The sequence below is a fragment of the Siphateles boraxobius genome, unplaced genomic scaffold (assembly GCF_051911475.1).
Source record: "Siphateles boraxobius isolate OS27281-9 unplaced genomic scaffold, OSU_SipBor_1 1, whole genome shotgun sequence".
NCBI lineage: Eukaryota > Metazoa > Chordata > Actinopteri > Cypriniformes > Leuciscidae > Siphateles > Siphateles boraxobius.
This window is the reverse complement of record NW_027508699.1, coordinates 15830717-15853994: the sequence shown is the minus strand read 5'-3', so window position 1 is coordinate 15853994 and position 23278 is coordinate 15830717. Positions and strand designations below refer to the sequence as shown.

Below are 23278 nucleotides of genomic sequence, written 5' to 3'. Positions count from 1 at the left end.
TTTCATTGTATGGCACATGATCTCTTCAAAGAATGGCTCTGTATCCGTGGAAAATGTTTGATGGAGCATCTGCTTGAAGCCTGTCTGTTATCTCCTTCAGATAGCGGAATGTCCGAGGTTAGAGTTCATAGACAGCTGGACCTGGAAAAGTCAAAGTTGGTTGTTTGAACTGTTCTGACAAAATGAAGAAAAAATCCTCCAAAAAGCCAATGATAAGAATGAGATTCTTAATAATATTTTAAATAATAATATTTTAATTTAACCGCTTCACTGCTTATTAATATTTGAAAAATGCATGCCAATCAAATCAAGGTCATTTAATGCAATTAACATGCAGGGGAAAAAAACAGGAAATGATATCATAGCAATGACCCCTGCAGACCCTCTTGACTGTCTCAAAATGTGTTATTTTAGTGTCATTGATGTACTAGTTTTTTGTTAATATTTTGAATTATTCTTTTTGTATATTTATTATTATATTTTCTTTTAAATTGTGTTTTTGTCATTTTTATTAGTTATTAGTTATTTTTATTTATATATAGTTTTAATTTACTTTTTTTTAATCTTAAACTAAATGACAATGTGAAATGTTGACCTGGCAAGCGGTAGTATCATAAGTTTAATTTTCTTGTAATATTTTATTTCAGTTAATGTTTATTTTATTTCAAGTAATGAATTTTTTTATGGTTTTAGTTTTAGTTAACAGTAATAAAACTGGTGTCAAGGTCAATAAGTCTGTTAAAATATCATATAATTTGAACTTTTTACGACAAGAAACAAGATAGATCAATACGTAAAATGTCATTTGATGTGATTAATGAAAACATAATGATATTTATTAGTAATTCATGATATTTGTAACAACATTTTACCTTGAAATTATTAAAATGTGTGCACTACTTTTTTTCACATGACATTTTTATAGTTATTACATTTAAGCTGAAAATGGTTTAGAAGTGCATATGATACCAGCAAAGAGTACATTTCTTATAACTTAGCACATGCAGATTGTAAAAGGTTTTTCCTATTCTTTATTGTGCAAAAATTCATTTGTCATTGACCCAATACAGGATTCCATTCCTAATTAGGATCAGGGATCAAATCATTGTCAATGCATTACCAAGACTGAAACCCACTGCTCTAAATTCATAATACTGCCTTTTATAAACAAATGTTTTCTTTTTCTTTGGGATAGAAGACTGAAATTAAAAAGAGTCAATGTTGATAGTGCAAATGGCATGCCAAATAATGCATTTAATCAGTCAAAATGCTTTTATCGTATTTTGCAATAACTATAACTGGTACAGTTTTTTTTTTCATTCCCGTTCTCTCTCTGGAAAGCCCAGACTTGTGCAATGCCAGTGACACACTGGTGTGATTTATGTGATTTAGTAGCAATGTTTAATCTGGACGTCATCACTGACATACCCCAAAAAAGGCTTTTTGGTTTCTTTGCTGAACTTCTATCAGTTTGCACTTTACACTCTTGCATTGAGTAATATTTACAATGTACGAAAGTTAAATACAAACCAACCAACAGCACATACCTGCAATGGTCTCTGAACAGAGACAATGTTTACTCTGGGCAAATGTCTTTACAAATGATGATACCCACCAAAAAATGATTTAATCATGTCTAGGAGCATGTAAGGAATGTGAATCTAGACTGTGTTTGGATAAATCAACACACACTTTTATGCTGATGCATACAGCAGTAGGGGAGACCGGGCTAGTTGTCACAGGGACTTTACCTTAACAATAAGTTTGAGTTAAAAGTCCAGTTGTATAAATGTGGTTTTGCACTCAAAACTACAAGCTACAATTTCAATATCATACTTTTGTTGCAAATGTTAAACTAAAAATAATAAAATCACACTAACTGTAGATTTTAATGAAAGGTATTGTCATGTTTTAATGTGATTTTCTAGGTGCATGTAAGGTATTATTGTACCGTTCTACTATTTATTTATTTATTTATTTATATAAAAGAGAAAGCTAATGTTTATTTTTAAATGGATAATAAATGTTCGAAAATAACATTAGCTGCACCAGGGAATTTCCATGAAACTCAAGAAAAAGAAAATGGCCACTTGGCAAATGTGAACTGGCTCACTGCCTGCACAAGCAGATATTGAGAAATCATGAGCAAACAATGATGATGATGATGTCTTGTGTTTGCCTGAGCCCACTAGTGCTTCCAGACCTCCTATAAAAAGCATCGTCTCTCCCGTCTCCTCCTACCAGAAACCCCTGGTGACGGCCTAATATGAACATCCTACTCATCTCATTGCTGGGCTGCCTTGGTAATTCTCGTCTTTGATATTGTTTTCATTGTCTTCTTCAGTTCTTATTTAATAATTGTGTTTAACACTGATTGTTTTTTTTCGCAGTTGTGGCACTGCCCTCAGCCAGTGCTCAGAAAGTCAAATGGTGTGTGAAAACACAGAAAGAGCTGGATAAATGCAAACACCTTGCCACCAAATCACCAGATCTTGAGTGTTTTCGCCAGCCTTCTATAACTGACTGCATAAAGAGCATCGAGGTAATAAAACGTGTATTATTTTACCTCACTCACCCTTGGGGGTTTTGTTCAGTCTAAACTATATCATTTTCATTAAATTGTCTATAATTCACAGAAAGGTGAAGTAGATGCTGTCACTGTTGATGGACAACATGTTTACTTCGGTGGACTCAAACCTTATGAACTCCGTCCTATCATTGCAGAAAAAAATAAAAAAGGTAAATATTTTATTGTAGTGTTGATGAAGAGAATATGTAAACGCACACACAAATGTTTTTTATTTTTAATGAAATAATTATTATAATTCATTATTCATGGAGTTCAGTGAATTGGATTTCAAACATCTTAATTTATCATCATAACCTATAGACCAATTGAGTATTATATTTCAATCTAAATACAAGGTTTATTGCTAATTGACAAACAATTGAATTAAAAATATAAGTCTGTTTAAAATGATGTAGCCTATTGTGTAATTCAGATGGATCATTAACAATGAGCAATGCATTGTTAATGCATTTGTTACAGTGTTTATTCATTTTTGTTAATGTTACTTTACACTGTAGTCTGAAATGTGAAACAATAGTCAGATTTTTTTTTTAAATGCAAGAGTTTATAGAATCTATAGACAAATCTATAGACAAAATATTTTAAAAATCTAAAAAAAGTTTGCATATGTGTTTTTTGTTGAGCATCATATTTGATACATCAGAAGAATATGGAGCTCATCCTTGAAAAAGTGCAGTAGTTGATATTAATATGCAAGAAGAAATTCCGATAGGTTTTAAAGTATAATAGTGAGATCTTTATAACAATATATCTTAAAATACACACACACACACACACACACACACACACACACACACACACACACACACACACACACACACACACACACACACACACACACACACACACACACACACACACACACACACACACACACACACACACACACACACACACACACACACACACACACAAAGTTGGCTTTATAGAGGTAATAAAATACAATTCATTGTTAGTTCATGTTTGATCAGGTCCATTAAATAATATGAACAGATATAACTAATAATACAACTTTTGAATTTAATAACACATTAGTAAATGTGGAAATAAATATTAACTAAGATTAATAAATGCTTTAGGCATATTTTTAATTGTTAATTCATGTTAACTAATATAGTTAATGTTAACAAATGGAATCTTATTGTAAATTGTTACCAATATTTGATTTAGTATTTCACATTAATGACACTTCTTCAAATTAATAATAATGACACATAATGATGTTCATGGTTTTCCATTTGTGCTATAACAACTATGTTAGCAAATGTTTCCAATTGTTTCCTTTAGAAATATATTGGATGATGCATCATCTTCCAGTACATGCTGAAATCCTTTCTAAATATGTCTCAATTTAGCGGTGGTTTCTGTCAGATGTGTTTTTGAGTCTGTTCCCCTCATCTCTGCTTCACTTCTTCTCTAGAGTCCTGTTATGCTGTAGCTGTGGTAAAGCCTGACACTCAATTCAGCATCAAAGATCTCAAGGGAAAGCGTTCCTGCCACGGTTGTTATCAAACGTCTGGAGGCTGGAATTTACCTATTGGAAGTCTGGTTAAAGACAGGATAATTGACTGGGATGGTCCTGATGACATGCCTCTTGAGAAGGGTAAGTTTGGCTCTAATAGGAGATCGTATGTGTATTAATATTATTTGGCTCTCTGAAATACTGGCATTTAGTGGCCTGGTATTTCCTAATATTAACCATTGCCATGGCAACGCTGTATATCAGTCCACTCAACCATGCAATTGAAACCAGCACCATCGTATCACACCACAGACTCTCGTTTCATACAAACCAAACTGCCGCCATCTTGAGTCTCATGTATCTATTGTTCTAACAACAGCCTTTAGAGGGCTTTATGCTGTGATATTGGTGCAGTGTTCGTCTTGTTGCTAGACCAATTGTTTTGTGAATGGACTATTTTTTCTCAGAGGATAAAATAATTAAAAGCTCAAATCAATATTTTATATTATATTTTATGTATTTATTCATTTGGCGAGTAGTCGTATGATAAGCTGGGATAATAACGCTAAAAATAAAATGTAAACATTAGATGAAAAACCTAAACTCAAAAAGCTTAACCAAAAATGGAATGTTGCATTGGCAACTAACTGAAATAAAAAAAAGTTGAAGTACTAAAATTACTATAACTAAAAGTGAAATAAAATGTAATTAACTTAAATCTAGATATATAAAAAAGGGACAAAAGCATATAACAAAATTGTTAAAACAAACTAAAGTGAAAATGAAAACTGAAAATATAAAAATCTCATTCAAAATGGGATGTTTACTTGTGAATGACCTTTGAGGTATTAAATTTGATTTTTGGTTATGTGAATTGTTGTGTAATTGAAGTATAACTGAATAATGGGGCATTTTTTTTGTGTTCTCCAGCTGTGTCACAGTTCTTCTCGCGCAGTTGTGTTCCTGGAATATCAAAAGCAGAATACCCAAACCTGTGCGCAGCTTGCCAGGGTGACTGCCTCTGCCAATTCACACCTTGCTTGGAAGCCTTGCAGTATGAGTCTTCCACACTAATGCACTCATATTTCCATTGTCTTCTCTGTATAAACAACAATATAACTCATGCATCCTTTCCAGGTGCTTGAAAAAGGGTGATGGAGACGTTGCCTTTATTTGCCAGGGTGCAATCCAGATGTATATTCCAGGTGAGTGATATATTTTGCCAAAATCAAAAATATTATCCAATGTCACAAAACTATTAGAGATAATCTGTCTAATCTGAATTATTAAGAAAATGAGAGACGGGACTACCAGCTGTTGTGCACGGACGGCACTAGGAAAGAGGTTGACCAGTACAAGGACTGTCACCTCGGCAAAGAGCCTGCCCGTGCTGTCATCGCCCACAAGGATGCTGATTCACAGCACATTTATAAAGTCCTTGGACAGATTCCGGTATGTCATTGCAATAGATGCTGCATCAGTAACTTTTAATTTCACCATACTACATTATTACTAAAGAAAGACTATATCATTGTTTTCAGAAAGTGAGAAATATTGATTTAAATCTAGATATTTCACCCTGTAATTCAGGAGACAATGAAAGCCTCTTGTTGTGTTCAACAGGATTCAGATCTTTTCGATGCTTTTGGGGAAAAAGATCTGATATTCTCAGACTCTACATCTGGCCTGGTGGAGCTCCCAAAGAGCACAGACTCCTTCCTCTACCTGAAACAAGACTATTATGAGACCATGCATGCCCTTAAAGGTGACACAATTATACTTAAAATACATGTGAATGTATACAGTGTCCCTAAAAAAGTATTGGGACAATGAAGCCACACATAAACATGCATTAAACAACATTTATTTTAATTATTTAGCATTCATTAAAGGGGGAAAATTTGTCATAAATTACTCCCCCTCATGTTGTTTTAAACCCGCAAGACTTTCGTTCATCTTCGCAACACAAATGGAAGTTTTTTTAATGAAATCTGAGAGATTTCTGTCGGTCATTGACAGCTACGCAACTGAGACTTTGACACTTCATAAAGAGATCAAAAAACTAATCCATATGACTTTTTTTTCTGAAGAGACACGATCGCTTTATATGATGAACAGATTGAATTTAGGCTTTTATTCACATATAGACATTGATCAGCGAACATAAACAAGCTCACATGTACTTGCTTGGCGTGAGAATGAACCTCATTGGTTCTTCCTGAAGCTCAAACGTGCTGCGTAACACGAGAATGAACCTCATTGGTTCTCACAGGTCAAGCGAACATGCTTGAGCTTCTGTTTACCATAGTTGATGAATGTTTATATGTGAATAAAAGCCTAAATTAAATCTGTTCATCATTAAAGGTGCAGTGTGTAAACATTTTGAGTATCTATTAACAGAAATGCAATATGACATCCATAACTATGTGTTCAGTGGTGTATAAAGAACTTACTTAATAAACCGTAATGTTTTTATTACCTTAGAGTGAGACATTTATATCTACATAGGCGCGGGAATCCCCTTCTATGAAGGTTGCCATATTGTGATGTCATGATTGTCATGTTTCTACCGTAGCCGTCAGCGAACAAACAGCGTTACAGAGCGCGTTTCGTCATTACCTTGAAAGAGAAGCCGCAGGAAGCTAGAAGAAGCTAGCCATAAACACCGTGAGTAGTGACTTTTCCCTTGTCAGTGGTGTAAATATGTAGTTGGATTGTTTCACGTATTAGTACTCTTGTCATTGACCGTAAAACAGTTACAGGAATCACCAACCCGTCGATCTTGTAAGCATTTTAAGTCGATCGAGTTTCCAAAATCAGAGAAAAAAGCCTATTGTGTGTAGTAAGTGGTGTCTAGGGGATGCGGAGGCGCACGCGCTGTTTCAATCATGTCATTTTTGCCGCACGCGTCCAGTATAAACAAGGCTTAATGCTTTAACCAGCTCATCCACAGTAACAGCTCATATTAGCCAGCTAAACTTTTACTACCCTGTTAGAAAAAATATATAGTTGCATAGTTTCATGTGGTTCTTCTCCCTCGCTATATTATGGGTTTGCTATGTGGGGAGAATGTGCTGGTTACATTCGTGAGACAATCAGCTGATTACTATTCTTATATTATGTATTAAGACCCTTGATCCTCACCTGACTATCGCTTTGTAATCTTTATCCATGATGTGGTTTATAATGGACTGTGGTACAGAAACTTGGTTTACTCTGGCTATTCTCTGCCGTCTCAGACGACGATGTTTGTCCCGTTTTAGCCACCGTAGCTTCTTCGAAAGGGAGGGGTGAGCAGTGGGCTGAGCCCTTAGGGCAAACTCGCAACCGAACCGCTAGTTGTCGCCAAAAGTTACACACTGCACCTTTAAAAAGTGATCGTGTCCCTTCATAAAATTTTGACTGAACAGCTTGATTCATATTGACTAGTTTTACAATCTCTTTATGAACTATTTGAATCGTCAAAGTGGTAGTTGCGGCTGTCAATGGAGGGACATAAATCTCTATAATTTCATTATAATATCTTCATTTATGTTTCAAATATTAACTGAAGTCTTACGGATTGCGAACGACAAGAGGGTGAGTAAATTATGACAAAATGTTCATTTTGGGGTGAACTAACCCTTTAATTGCTAAACATAAATTTTATTCAGGATTTTTGGTTACACTTCTTTTAAAGTGTCTTTGTTACACTGTAATTATACAATTAAGTACTTATTATAGGGTTAGGATTATGGTTTAGTTTGGGGTTAGTTGCATGTAATTATGCCTAATTTATAGTTATTACTATAGCAACTACATGTAACATACGTAACAATGACACTGTAAAATAAAGTATTACCACATTTTTTGTGTGAACGTTATCTGAACACCTTAAAAAGTTCTGAGAAATGCTTTAGCATCATGTGTTTTCAGATGCCCCATTTTAAGGCTGACAAGCAATTTTGGGTCCTTGAGTTTGTAGTTCTTGAGATTTACTTGAAAAGCATGATTGTATATTGTATTTATTTATAATTTCTCATCAGCTGGGACCCCGCCAGCACCGGCTACGGACCGTAAAATTCAATGGTGTACTATTAGCCACGCAGAGCAACAGAAGTGTGACAGTTTACAGATTCCTCGTATGGAGTGCAGAAGGGCATCATCTGTGGAAGAGTGCATCCAGAAAGTCATGGTATTGTTGGGTCACATGTATGAGTGCTGAGGTTGATGTCAGTCATCTTTACTTGCTGTCCACCTGTAGGTTAATATTCTGTTTTATTTTCACTAAAGCGCAAAGAAGCAGATGCCTTTGCAGCTGATGGTGGCCAGGTATATATTGCTGGAAAGTGCGGTCTAGTTCCAGCCATGGTTGAGCAGTATATCGAACGTAAGAATGAACACTACCTCATATTTCATGAATCAATTCAGAAGAAACCTATTAGTCAGAATTTACATGTTTGATGAAGCCTAAAATGTTATTCTCTTCTTCCTTGCAGAAAGCTGTCCCGATGGAGGCAAGTATTACATACTTCCACTTTTGTGAAGCTCTAGTCTGCATTTTCTCATCAATTGTCTGACAACAGTTTTCTATACTTGATCTGATAATCCTGCTATGAACCTTTCTGTGATGTGCACAGACACCTCAACTTACAGTGTTGTGGCGGTTGTGCGTAAGGACTCGGGTGTAACGTGGAGTAAACTGCGAGGGAAAAAGTCCTGCCACACTGGCCTGAACCGCAATGCTGGTTGGAAAGTCCCAGATTCAGTAATATGTGGCAAAACACCTGACTGTCTATGTGAGTATCACTGAGTGTGTATTCTCAGCTGGTTAATTCATGTTTTCTATTGATTCTTTCAGATTTAGTTCATGTAATTGCATAAAATAACATATTTTGTCTTCATTTCTCAGACACATTCTTCAGTAAAGGCTGCGCTCCTGGTGCTGATCCTGCATCAACCATGTGTGAACTGTGTAAAGGAAGTGGGAAGGCTGTTGGAGATGAGAGCAAGTGCAAAGCCTCTTCTGCAGAGATATATTATGGCTATGATGGGGCTTTCAGGTAATGGACCGTAGGAAATATGAAAAAATGTAACGGGAAATTTGTTTTTTTTAGATCTGTATGCTGACTCCAATCCAAAATCTAAATACACCATAATCTCACTCCTCTTGTAGGTGTCTTGCAGAAAAAACTGGTGACGTTGCTTTTATCAAGCACTCTATTGTTGGGGATTACACAGATGGTTAGTTTGGTTTACGTCCATTAATAAAGCTTCACACTTTTCATAGTGTCACATTTTTAAATATGTATTTTTCTGGTCTGGTTCCTTCTCTATATCTACTTAGGTAAAGGACCAGACTGGGCTAAGCAACTGAAGGCAGATGATTTTGAACTGATCTGCCCACAATCACCCGACAAAACATTCAAATACTCTGAATTTGATGCATGTCACCTTGCCAAAGTGCCGGCTCATGCTGTGGTCACTCGAGAAGATGTACGCGGTGATGTGGTGTCCATTCTGATGGATGCTCAAGTGAGTTCATTTCAGCTCTTTGTAGATTTTCCTGTGGATCTCATTTTTCTTCTTTCACAGATTCTGTTTACATCTTTTGTGATGTCATGTAAATCTCCAGTCCTGTTTACGTTTTATTTACTTGCATTTAAAGCAGCATCTTTTTTTCTCATCGTTAAATTCTCTCCCCCATTTTTTAGGCATCTAAACCCAACCTGTTCAAGTCAGAAGGTGAAAGAAACCTCCTTTTCTCTGATTCCACTAAATGCCTTCAGAAATATACTAAATCTCTGGAGGAATTCCTGACTAAAACGTACAAAGACATGATTGAAAAGACCTTCGAGACTGGAAAGGGTGTACCAGGTATAGAATATGTCTATGATTTCCTACAATGATTTTGTTAAAAATGTGAAGATTTTATAGCCGTGTCTTGTTGCTTTTGACTTATGAAATGATGCCCAGTTACTTATTTATTCTAATGTTTTTCTTCACAGATCTGGTAAAGGTATGCACTTTCGATAGTACGTTGAGTTCATAAAAGGAATACAAATCAACTTCAGGCCATATGAGCTTTGTCTGACATGTTTCCCGAACTAAGAATCTACATCTCTGAATCACTCTGTTTCTCCTTATAAGTTACCAGTATGAGCAAAACATGATGTTCATATGTTGCAGTAGTGTCATTATAAATGATCAAACACAAGGGTAGCATTGCTGGTAAATCTCACACTCATGAACAGAGATTGATGTGATTAGGTTTCTGTTTTATTACAACAGGGGTTGAAATAAAAAAATCAAAATTTTTTCTGTGTATTTTCATAATCATAGTACTAAGAGACATCAGTATAACCAATATAGGGATAAAAAAACACGTATGTCTGCACCCTCTTATGGGGGAGTATTGCAATTCATGTCAATTCAAGAGTTATTGTCGTTTACAATATGTGGGGATGAAATTGGTTTTCTCTTGCAGGTCCTGCTGCAGTAACATAAAACTTGCATGAACTTTCTTACAATAACCACAACACACATACTACACACAGCATTTTGGAGGACATAGTACAGTACATAATATTATATCCGGCAACAGGTCACGGTATTGTGGAAAATATAAAAACAAATTGCAAAGTGTTTATATGGATTTCTTAGAGGCATGAGAAGATTTCTGAGGATGGATGGACTGAAAAATGTGTAGCAAATTAGCTCAAAGAGGAAATATTAATAATTAATCATAACTTGTTATGAATAATTCTTAATATTTGTATTAGTTAATCTGATTAACTTGATGTAGCTAAATTAATATGTCAACCAATGAATCAGTTTATCCAGCAAACACTTTTGATTATTCATTAATTGGTAAAACTTTACAAAAACAGTACATGAATAATCATGTAATAATATCTGAATTACTAGTTACTTCAACATGAACTCATGATTAGTGAAAAAATTAACTAATCATGAACCAACGAAGACCGATCCTTTACGACAGTAGTCATAAGGATTCATGCATGAATAACATGATTGAACAACTAACTACATGTTAGAACATGTTTGATAGTTACTGCATTACACATAATCTAAACAATTTATTTTCGGTATTTAAACTATTGACATCTGCTTTATCATAAACATTACTGAATGAGAATTGAATTGAAAGGATAGAAATGTCTTTAATGTCCCCAAGGGGCAATTTGGTTCACAGCAGGTAGCCAACACATACACATTCACACAAAATCACATAAAAACATGAGATAATAAATAGATAAAAACATAAATACACATGTACCCATATTTAGTTGAGAAACCCAACAGCTGATGGTACAAATGATCTCAGGTATCTGTTTGACTTAGCACGTTTTCGGTAAGTATACCTCCTTCCTGATGGTAGGAGGTAAAACTCAAAACAAAAAGAGTGCAGTGGGTGAGTGATGTTAGTCAAAATGGCCATTGCCCTCTGTGTAGCTCTGGCCTCACACATGCTCAATGCTGTTGAGATCAGTGCTGCCAATTATTTTCCGACTTATATTTACAGTTTTCCCAGTCTGTTTTTGTTAATTAGCCTACACTCAAATTGCCAAACCAGCAGATCATAGCACAGGTTAAAACGGACTCAACAAAGGATGAATAAAAAGTTTTCAGAAGTGATCTATCAACATTAAACCCCTTCAACTTTCTTAAAAAAAGTCTCTGATTAGCTTTTTTACAAATATAGTCTGTGTTGGTGTCAAAGTTCAATTTATCATCTAAAATGGTGCCCAAATACTTGTATTGGCTTACCACATCTATGCCATTAATCAAAGTTGAAGCTGTGGTTGGAGGATTATGGCGAAATTCAATACACATATCTTTGGTTTTAGAGACGTTGAGTTTGCACCATGAGATAAAATTGTCCAAAACTGGTCCATGGCCCACCTCGTGATCCTGCAGAAGACTAATTATTACAGAATCATCAGCACACTTGATAATATGCCTTGATTCAAACATACTCTGACAGTCATTGCTGTAGAGCACAAATAAAAGTGGTGACAAAACACACCCTTGAGGTGACCCTATTGAACTGCCGTGAGACTGGGTTGACTGGTGACATCCAGCCGGTAGTAACGCACAAAGGTATGAGGAGAAGCCCAATTGGCAGCGGAGCAGATGTCCTGCAGTGAGACTCCCCTAAACAAAGCCCAAGAGGCGGCTAAGCCCCTCGTGGAATGAGCTCTGATGTCCCCTGGGGGCTGCACTCCCTTTGATCCATATGCCCAAGGCTATAGCATTCACAAGCCAATGTGAGAGGCGTTGCTTAGACATGGGATCCCCTCTATGAGGGGGCGACCATGAAATAAAGAGCTGGTCGCTCTTCCGGAAAGCACTGGTCCTGGTCATATATGTCTGTAAAGCACGGAGGGGACACAGAGCATTTAGCCTCTGATCCTCCGGGGAGGGAAAAGGAGGAGGGTGAAAAGCGGACAGCTCCAACACCTCTGAAGTGAACGCAGGAAAGCATTTCGGCATGAAGGCCGGATTAGGCTTAAGGGAAACCTTATCTCCACTAAGAGAGAATTTAGTGCATGTAGCTCACTGACACGTTTAGCTGATGCCAAGGCCAAGAGCAAAACTGTCTTAAAAGACAGCAACTTCAGGGAAATACTTCCCAAAAGCTCAAAAGGAAACTGAGACAGAGCCTCCAGCACCATGGAGAGGTCCCACTCAGGAACAGTTCTCCTGATGACTGGCAAAGAGCGACGGGCACCCTTCATAAATCTGCGGATTAGCGAATGCTGCCCGACTGTTGAGCCATCAAAACCCACATGGCAGGCCGAAATCGCAGCCAGGTAGACCTTAATTGTGGAAAAATACCTCCCTTTTTCCATGAGGTCTTGGAGGAAACACAAAATATCAGGAACTGACCACTGATAAGATGAGACCGCGCCCATCGCACCACCCTTCGAACACTTGCCACTTACAGCCATATAAGGACCGTGTAGAAACGGCCCTGGCATTCTGTATAGGCCTAGTAGCAATAACACACAGGAAATAGGCCCCAGGTTCAGATGCCTGGGTTCAGAGAGATTTTCTCTCTCTGCCGGGAGATGAATTCTATCTGTGGATAGAGATCCTCTCTCCGTAACGAATTCACATGATTCGTTAGTTTTGTTAGATTTAGTTTTGTTAAATTCGTTAGATTTCACAGAGGCAGCCTGGGACTGGCCTCTGTGAACATGACAGGACTGGCAGAAATTGTCTTTGAGGGCATGACATGAGTAGTCAATTGCTTGGATGATTTCACTGGACCTGATACCTCAGGAACCACTGGAACTGAAGCTTGAGAATGGAGAATCGTGGTCGGTTCTGAACGGGCCCTTCTCTTCCTCTTTCGACGGACTGATACTGTGTGCTGGGCTGCCTCTGTATTATCTACAGCTAACTCAGCGAACCCAGGCAGGATAACATTGTGTTACGTGGATGCAGATTGACGAACCCAAAAGCAGACTGAATGCTCTTCACACAATTTATTGAAGACAAAAAGGGGAAAACAAAGCCCACGAGGGGGCAAAACAAGACAGGACTTGGGTGACTAACTAGACAAGGACACTGACAAAATACTAGAAAACAAACAACACTTCGAGAGATACTAACAATGACTAGACCTTCAATGACAAGACTTTCACAGGATACTCACAAGTAACGTTTGGCAATGAACCGACACAAGACAGCAAACACAAGGGGATAAAATAGGGAGACACTAATGACAAAGACAGGTGAAGCTGACTAGACAATAATGACGAGATGAGGATAACAAGGGGGCGGGGTAACGTAACGAGACAACACAAGCACATGGCTCAAAATAAGACCATGTGCTTGCACACAAAACATGATTCTGTCATGATCCTGCCTCAAGACAAGAGAAAATCAAGGACACGAGGGCAGAATCATGACACATTGACCTTCGTCGTCTCAGCAGTGACTGAAACAGACTCTGAAGTAACAGGAATACTCTTGGCAGTTACTGGGAAGACAGAGTTAAAGTCAGCAGACCCAGAGATGGCTGGAACAGACTTGAATGTATGAGAGATGACAGTGGGTGACTTGATTGGTTCGTGAATAACAGATATTGACTCAGATGTTGAAGTGATTGGGACTGACCTGGATGCCTGGAAGATGGCGGTTGGTTTGACTGACTCTGGGGTAGCTGTGGTGGACTGGACTGCCCCATTCCGTTTGGATCTTAGTTTCTTGGTAGAAGAGGATCATAGACTTGACGTGACAAACGAGGAAGGGGAGGGAGCTAGCTGAAAGATGATACTGGTCGACTTGGCATTCCCCACCTACTGATGACCAAGGTACCTGGAGAAACCCCAGAAATCCAGAATCCATCGCCCATGCAGGCAGGGGGTTATCCAAGCAGGAATTAAAAATGTCCTTGAGAGCAGCGTCATTATAATCTAGCCCCACATACATGGTCCAAAAGAATTGGGCAAAATGGATCATGCCACACTATATGATATGCTTCAAAAACAGGTTTATTGACATAAAAGAACAGTCTCACTCCCTCTATGGAACAGACTGTCTAATTAACTTGTGTGTGTGTGTGTGTGTGTGTGTGTGTGTGTGTGTGTGTGTGTGTGTGTGTTTTTGTGTGTGTATATGTATATGTAATTGTGTCTACTTGAACAAACTTACTTAACAGTATACTTGATAAACATATCACAATTTCTAACAAAAAACAATATCTGTGTGTGTGTGTGTGTGTGTCTTCTTAATCAGAGTCACAGTGCTTACAAATGAATGCCGGTAACCCTGTAGTGCAAGCTTTGTGGGCCCAGAGACTGCATAGGGTCCCATGTACCTTTGCAGCTGATCTAACTGACTTGCCCTTCTGTAAGGGTATTCTGTAAAAATATAAAAATCAATCAGTTGTATGATAGGGGATGGTTGTAACACTTTTTCAAAAAGTGTTACAACCCACCCCACCCCTGTCAGTCACTGTTTAGCTAGCTGTATTAGCATACTGGTTTGAAATTAGCAGGGGAAAACTGCATCACATGTTGCCTAAGAAACTACATTGTAATATAATATAAGTCAAACTATTTTATCTGCAATAGTTTAGATACTAGACAAAAAATAGTCTTGATCAAAAAAATTACTTTCTTACCTCAAAATCAGTTTTTTCTCTATAAATTCAGAATGTGTCGGTTTCCAGACTTGACAACCACAATGCAGTATCAGGGAGGAAGTAGGTAAATACTGAAATGATTACATGACTCCTATCTTATCCCTAAGTGGTAGAAATGGTGGTGTTACAACTCTCCCCGTGTTACAACCATACCCGTTAAAAAAAGCATTAGAGGTAGATGCTGTGAATGTTTCAAATTAACTGATTATGCATTTGGCGGAATCGGCGCTAAGTAGGGTTGCCACCTGTCCCGGTTTTACCAGGATTGTCCTTCTTTTAAAATAACCTGTCCCGGAAAATCTATCCACTCTCCCGGGACACTGAATGTCCCGGTTTTCGAAAGGCTACGTGAATAGATATATCACAAGTTCCGGGAGTCTCCCGCATATTGATAGCGGCTCCCTGATGCCTGCAAATTAGTTCAAATCTCCCGGAATCTAGAGCACGCGAGCAAGAGGTGCTCCATCCCATCCCATCCCCCCCCCCCCCCCCCCCCCCATTTTAACAATGATGGTAGTTAATATTAATTCCACTGCTGTGTGCTGAGAAATTAGTTCTTAACTCAATAGTATAAAATATAAATAATAAACCCTATTAAATTATATTGTTTTCTTTCCAAATCCACATAAGCCGCTGTCGGTAGCCTAAAAGAGGCCTAGAAATAGGGTTTCGTTCCACCAAGTGGGGCACTACCTACTTTTTTTATATTGAACATCAGAAATATATAGAGATTCCTTAGGAAAAAGTTCTCCGCACACAACCTTGCAGTTTTTGAGAAAAATGATGCTAAAGGTGCCCATTTTGAAAAAAAGGGAAAACATAGGGAATTTTTCACTTTCAAACATGTTTATCATATAAACCCAAAAATACAGAATTACCAAATTATTTTTTGTACTTGAAGTACAATATAAACTAGTTTGAAATGTGTGATATACCTGAAGTAGCTATCTAGTCACAGTAAACATGATACGATTATCAAGAAAACTTCTACTGTAGCATTAACATCCCAATTACTTCTCATTATGTTGTTCCAATTCAAATGTAATATTTGAGGTAAAATCTGAATAGCAAATAGAATTAAGCCAAAATATAATATATAAAAAAACACTTTTCAAAATAACACATTGAATGGTGATTTGTCAGTTCGCATACACGAGCAGTAACTGCACTACATGTACATTGTAAAAAATATTACATGCAGTCTACTTTAAAAAAATATGGTAACAATATTACACGTATTATATTTGTGTAGATTTTAAGGTTTGTTTTTTTAGTGAAATGTACCCGAATAAATTAAGTCAAATTTCCTAAATTATTTAGTCTATGGCACAAGATGAATTTAATATTATTAGTGGAATGTGCTTTTTTAATTTAAGTTGTCTCACAAATAAATCAAGCAGAATTTACTCATTTGTATTAATGAAATTTACTTAATTATAACATTTACTGCCTTTTTCAGGTTAAGATAATAATGAATACATAATGCACTTTTTGTTATCAAACATGCTTTTATTCTGTATTTTTTGCACAAATAAAACAAATCTATATAAAATGTAAGACAGCAGTTTTAAGATATGAAAAATAAAAGCAAAAAAATGCTAACATTTTCCATGTCATTGAGAAAGTCATTTTTTTACACAAAAACATGTGCATACAAATTTCTGTTGGAAAAGTCACATTCTTGACTAAAACTTGTGAATAACTTGTAGCAAAACATATAAAATAATTTGTACTCGCTGAAAGCTTGTATGTAGAACAATATTAAACATTCATCAATGAACTTGGTCATAATGCATTGTCTCAATCTAAGTCATGAGTTTGTTTTTAAGTGTTAGTAATTTCGGGGAAAACATGCAAACATCCAGTTCCAAGAAGAGCTTCTGAAAGGCCTCAGAAGTGTGCCTCAATTCTTTCCGGTAGGTGAGGTTTAGTGTATACGTGAGTCCAAGAAGAACAGCACAGGCTCTTGCCAGATTTTCCAAGCCATGCCATGACTTGCATCCCCTCCAAGATGATGCTGAAATCCTCCTGATAATCCCTCTTGCAGATTGCAATTTTCATTATGTGCTGCAGGATATCTCCATTGTCACACTGTAAAACAAACATTAAAGAAGTTTTTTTTATCTTGTCTGTCTCATTAAAAGTCTGTCCATAATTATAAAGTTGATTTGTGTACGGTTGTAAAAATTTCTTATAACAGCTTAAAATGCTAAGACAACTACAAGTAAACCATTATAGTTTGTTTTCTTTGTAATCACACCACAAAGACTTTCACAATAACATAAGTAAAGTTTCACCAATGACAGAGGGTGTATTCAGGAAGAAAAAACAAAATAAACTACTCGGTTACTCACGTAACCTCAGTTCCCTGAGTTAGGGAACGAGTATTGCGTAGCTATACGCAGTGGGGAAACTCCTTTTCCTCGATTTACTGAAGCCTTTATGCAAAGCGCATTACCAGCTGCACAGCTAACATGAACGTCTGGCTCGCTCATAGGCTGCGCTGCAGCAACTGCACATCCAATGGCGCGGGCGCCTCTGACGTGCGACCAATTAGAACACTCTGCGTCATACACGTCAGAGCCCACCAAGGAGGCGTGACCTCAGTCTATAATAGTCCCCGAATTCGCCATTATAGCAGGTTTAACGACTGAAGCGACAACTTGCCATGTTACCATAGTGCGGCTGGCTACGCAATACTCATTCCCTAACTCAGGGAACTGAGGGTTACGTGAGTAACCGAGTATTTCCCTTTCGAACGGTCACTTCGTATTGCGTAGCTATACGCAGTGGGGACGCCATGCAAAACGCCGCACTGAGTAACTGGCTGCCACTGCAGCTCAGGACCCCTGAGCATACAGAACAAGCCATAACCGCATAATTATGTATAAATAGACCAGACACCGTCAGGTCTAAAATAGTTTACATCAGTTAGAAATAACCCAATATACTACACCAATGAACCCAGACACTGTCGGGGTTATTAGTATACGAACATATAACCAGTCAAGTGTGTTTATATATCAAATTATAACCGGCCAAAGCGGGTTTATATATGTATGGAATATAACCGGCCAAAGCGGGTTTTATATATGTATGGAATATAACCGGCAAAGCGGGTTTTATATATGTCATATAACCGGCCAAAAGCGGGTTTTATATATGTCATATAATCGGCCAAAAGCGGGTTTTATATATGTAAATATAACCAGCAACAGCAGGTTTATGCATGAAATACAACCGGCCAGCAGCGGGTTTTATATATATATGTGAATGTGATTGTGCACTGTAATATATGACAAGACCGGCCACCGACGGGTCTTAATCATACCGAAAGCACCTTCGCCTGCAGGGAAGGCACTTCCATATTATAAAAACTCATAAATGTGGAAGGCGAGGACCAGCCGGCCGCATCACAAATATCACTAATGGGAATGCCAGATAACCAAGCCCATGACGAGGCCATACCTCTGGTCGAATGGGCCTTGATGCCTACAGGGCAAACTTGACCCGCTGCGGTATAAGCCATAGAAATAGCATCCACTATCCATCTAGACAGTCTTTGCTTAGTGACTGGATCCCCCTTGGATCCACCACCAAAGCAGACAAAAAGCTGTTCTGATTGTCTAAAAGACGCAGAACGCTCCAGATAGATTCTCAGCGCTCTGACAGGGCAGAGAAGATTAACCTCTCCATCCTCTGCAGAAGGAGGGAGGGCTGATAACGTCACCACCTGTGCTTTGAACGGTGTTGAGAGCACTTTAGGAACGTAACCATGTCTGGGCTTGAGGATGACTCTGGAGTCATCTGGACCCAACTCCAAACATGCAGGGCTCACAGAGAGCGCCTGCAGATCTCCCACCCGCTTGATAGATGCCAACGCCATAAGGAGAGCGGTCTTCAGCGAGAGGGGTTTTAGATCAACCGATTGGAGCGGTTCGAAAGGCGGACCTTTCAGAGCCCCCAGGACCGTGGAGAGGTCCCAAGACGGCACAGATGGAGGTCTGGAGGGGTTCATTCTCAGAGCACCTTTAAGGAATCTCACGACCAGGTCGTTTCTTCCCAGTGACTTGCCAGCCACCAGAACATGATGTGCTGCTATGGCTGCCACATACACTTTGAGCCTGGACTGGGAGCGACCCGCATCCAGCAGCTCCTGTAAGAATGAGAGAACCACAGATATCTCACATGACTCTGGGGCAGCCTGATTTTTCGAACACCAGCTGGAAAAACCAGACCATTTCCAAGCATAAAGGCGCCGGTCGACGGGGCCCTGGCTTCAGATATAGTGCTTAAGACCTTCTCAGGAAGGTCTTTGGGTACCCGTTGAGGGGCCAAACATGGAAGGCCCATAAATCGGGTCTCGGATGCCACAATGTCCCGTTCGCCTGTGTGAGGAGGTCTTTCCTCAGTGGGACAGGCCATGGGATTGTGTCCAATAATTGAACCAGTTCCGGGAACCACGGTCTGGTTTTCCAGAGAGGGGCCACCAGAAGGACTGGGCACCCGCTCTCTGTGACCCGTTTGATGACTTGTGGAATCATCGAGACGGGGGGAAAGGCATAAAGGGGACGGTTGGGCCAGACATGGGCCAGCGCGTCCCTGTCCTTCGAGAAGAACAATTTGCAGTGGGTGTTGATTCTCGAGGCGAACAGGTCGACTTCGGCCTCGCCAAACACCTTCCATATCAGACTGACCGTCTGTGGGTTCAGGGACCACTCGCCGAGGGGAGGGTTGCCCCATGAAAGCATATCCGTGCCCACATTCTGGACGGCCGGTATATGCGCTGCTCTCAGAGAGCTCAGGTTGGTTTGTGCCCATAAGAGGAGGTCTCTCGCCATCGCATGCAGGTTTCCTGACCTGATGCCCCCCTGGCGATTTATGTAGGCCACCACTGACATATTGTCTGTGCGGACTATAACATGGTGACCTCTGAGGTTCGACAGAAATGCCTTCAGGGTCAATCCAACTGCTTTCATCTCCAGACAGTTGATATGTAAGCTCTGCTCCGTGCTCGACCAGAGGCCGGATGCAGGCATGCCCTCGTGCAGCGCTCCCAAACCCAGGTTGGACGCATCTGTAAGAACCACTTTCCTCCTGGAAATTGTTCCCATAGTCACCCCCTCGTGGTACCAGTTCTGAGCCCGTCAGGGAATCAGGGTCCTTAAACAACAGTGATTTACCATAATGCGCAAGTTGCCTGACTGCCATGCGTGAGTTGGCACACGAAGTTTCAGCCAATGCTGCAGTGAGCGCATGCGCAGTAATCCCAAGCGGAGTACTGGCGATGCTGCTGCCATGAGACCAAGCAGTTTCTGAAATTTCTCCAGTGGCGCGTGCTCGCGCGCTCTGAAAGTGCCAGCAAGTGCTCGCACTGAGACCGCGCGCTCTGGTGTGAGTCGCGCTGTCATAGCTCTCGAGTCTAAAACTGTGCCCAGAAAGATCACGCTCTGGCTGGGGGTTAGTTTGCTTTTTGAAACATTGATTGTGAAACCCAGGCATTTTAGATGGCCGAGAATCAAATCCCTGTGAGCTAAAAGCTCGATTCTCGACTGTGTCAGCACCAGCCAGTTGTCGAGATAATTTAACACACGCACTCCCTGATGTCTCAGAGGAGAAAGCGCTGCATCCACACACTTCTTGAATGTACGGGGTGCCAACGATAGACCGAACGGCAGAACGGTGTATTGATAAGCCTGGGCCTCGAAGGCGAATCTCAAGAATGGCCTGTGACGAGGGTTTATTTGAATGTGAAAGTAAGCGTCTTTCAGATCCATTGCGACAAACCAATCCCCCGTGCGCACTTGCGCGAGGATATGTTTGATAGTTAACATTTTGAACGCCCGTCTCATGAGAGCTTTGTTCAAATGTCTCAAATCTAGAATGGGTCTGAGACCGCCGTCTTTTTTCGGAATCAGAAAATAGCGGCTGTAAAAAACCCATATGTTTTAGCGTGGGGGGGACTAATTCTATCGCCCCTTTTGATAATAGATTCTGTACTTCGGTGCGAAGCACGTGACCCACGTTGCTTCTCAACGAAGTCTCGAGAACCGGCTGAAATTTTGGGGGTCTATGAGCGAATTGGAGCGAGTAACCTCGCTTTATAGTGTTTATGAACCAACTCGACACACCGGGGATAGCTTGCCAGGCTAGAACCCGTGTGGCTAGGGCATGACACACAGATGGGGGCTGGTCGCCTAATGTAGGGGGACCTGATACCCTTATATTGTGATTTGTGCATACATTGAGTATTGGACTGACTGTACAAGCATATGCGTGTGGGGAAGTCAGTGTTACAACAGGGGAGGGGCCGCCTAGTGAAGGGGGACCTGATACCCTTATATTGTGATGTGCACACATTGAGTATTGGACTGACTGTACAAGCATTTGCGTGTGGGGAAGTCAGTATTACAACGGGGGAGGGGCCGCCTGATGAAGGGGGACCATGAACCCATGTGTTGTGTTTGTGAAACATACTTTTTTTTTGCTTTATATGGGTCGCTGTGAAAACGCCGTTTGTTTGCAAGAACGCGCTTACTGTTGCGGGCTTGTTTGCAGTAATAAAATCCCCAGCCGCCTGAACCGAACAGGGGGCTGTGGGAAGTTTTATTGGCTTCTTTGAGGGTGGTCCGGCGAGTGCGGGACCCGTGCCCCCTCTCTTTCCCCTGCATGTTAGGACGACTTTGGCGGCGCTGTGTGGGGCGCGGTGCTTGGTCTGGGGCCTTGCCGTTTGAGAAGCGGGAAGCTCTTGGTTGCTCTCGGCTGGCGCTGGGCATCAGCCACAAGGCGGGGCTGAGAGGCCTGTTTCGCGGGCTTTAATGGCCGAGGCGTCGACGGGGCTGGCTTGTGAGTACTCGACGCCGAGCTTGAGCTTTTAGGCAGGAAGTGACGCCTGGCCTTGGCCGGTGCTGGATACTGGGGCGTCGAGGAACTTCGTTCTCTCCTTAATGTCAGTGAGGGTAAGCCAGAGGTGGCCCTCGAGCACAACCAAACTCGCAATATTCCTCCCGATAGCCTGCGCTGTTACCTTGGTAGCTCTCAAGGCCAGGTCCGTGGCGCTTCGAAGGTCCCGAAAGGCCTCAGGGTCCTTGTCTCCTTCGGCGGGCCTAGCGAGCACGACGACAGCCTGTCTATCCTCCCTCGAACAGGACCGGAGATGAACGAGCTGGAGAGAGTGAGGCACGCGGGGACGTGGCCGGCGTGTGTTCACTAACATCTATGCTCTCCGGTTGCCGTTGGCTGCGGCGCTTCTTCCTCCTCGGCTGAAGTAGGGCCGGAGAAGGAAGCGTGGGAGAGGCGGCGTCGCCGTCACGGGAGAGGGCCAGCCGAGTTCGCAGCACGGAGATAGGCATGCTCTCGCAGGCCGCACATCCGCCGGCAGACAGTGCATTCTCCGCGTGGTGAAGTCCCAGGAATGGAATGCAGCTGGCGTGTTCGTCCGCCTCGTCCAGCTTGCATCCGCAAGTGGCGCAGGTCTTGACACGAGGCATTTGATACAACGCTCGTACAGATAAAACACACAGAATACAATGAGTAATGAAACAGGATATCACCGGATAGCCACAGGAGAGACGGCGTCAGGAGAAACACGGTGAAATGTGTCGTCTGCTGAACTGTAGCTCGCTCAGGCTGAAGGCTTGTTCAACGGCGAAGGCTCAATAAATGGTCAGAGACGTGAAGTTTGTTGCTGAAGGAGTAAAATCTGCTATAATGGTGAATTCGGGGACTATTATAGACTGAGGTCACGCCCCCTTGGCTCGCGCCATTGGATGTGCAGTTGCATTGCATTGTGACAAACCAATCCCCCGTGCGCACTTGCGCGAGGATATGTTTGATAGTTAACATTTTGAACGCCTGTCTCATGAGAGCTTTGTTCAAATGTCTCAAATCTAGAATGGGTCTGAGACCGCCGTCTTTTTTCGGAATCAGAAAATAGCGGCTGTAAAAACCCATATGTTTTAGCTTGGGGGGGACTAATTCTATCGCCCCTTTTGCTAATAGATTCTGTACTTCGGTGCGAAGCACGTGACCCACGTTGCTTCTCAACGTGCAGCTTGCATCCGCACGT

At 40.6% G+C, this 23278-nt stretch overlaps 1 protein-coding gene across 1 annotated transcript; it reads left to right on the top strand.

Annotated features, from left to right (window-relative positions):
- The first annotated feature begins 1357 nt into the window (after positions 1–1357).
- tfa (transferrin-a) lies at positions 1358–10349 on the top strand. Its single transcript, XM_077223854.1, has 17 exons — positions 1358–2303; positions 2391–2542; positions 2637–2739; positions 4011–4193; positions 4983–5106; positions 5190–5257; positions 5344–5504; positions 5676–5817; positions 8078–8226; positions 8325–8421; positions 8531–8549; positions 8670–8830; positions 8944–9094; positions 9208–9275; positions 9379–9566; positions 9746–9908; positions 10040–10349. Exons 1-17 carry the CDS (start codon positions 2267–2269, stop codon positions 10081–10083), a joined length of 2010 nt encoding a protein of 669 aa, XP_077079969.1. The 5' UTR covers positions 1358–2266; the 3' UTR covers positions 10084–10349.
- The last annotated feature ends 12929 nt before the right edge of the window (positions 10350–23278 follow it).

What these genes read in the sequence shown, in the direction of transcription:
- tfa (XM_077223854.1), top strand. Translation starts at nt 2,267, where the DNA reads ATGAACATCCTACTCATCTCATTGCTGGGCTGCCTTG. An exon ending in ACTGCATAAAGAGCATCGAG is followed by an intron (nt 2,543 to 2,636) that starts GTAATAAAACGT and finishes TATAATTCACAG; the next exon opens with AAAGGTGAAGTAGATGCTGT. An exon ending in CCTTGCTTGGAAGCCTTGCA is followed by an intron (nt 5,107 to 5,189) that starts GTATGAGTCTTC and finishes CATCCTTTCCAG; the next exon opens with GTGCTTGAAAAAGGGTGATG.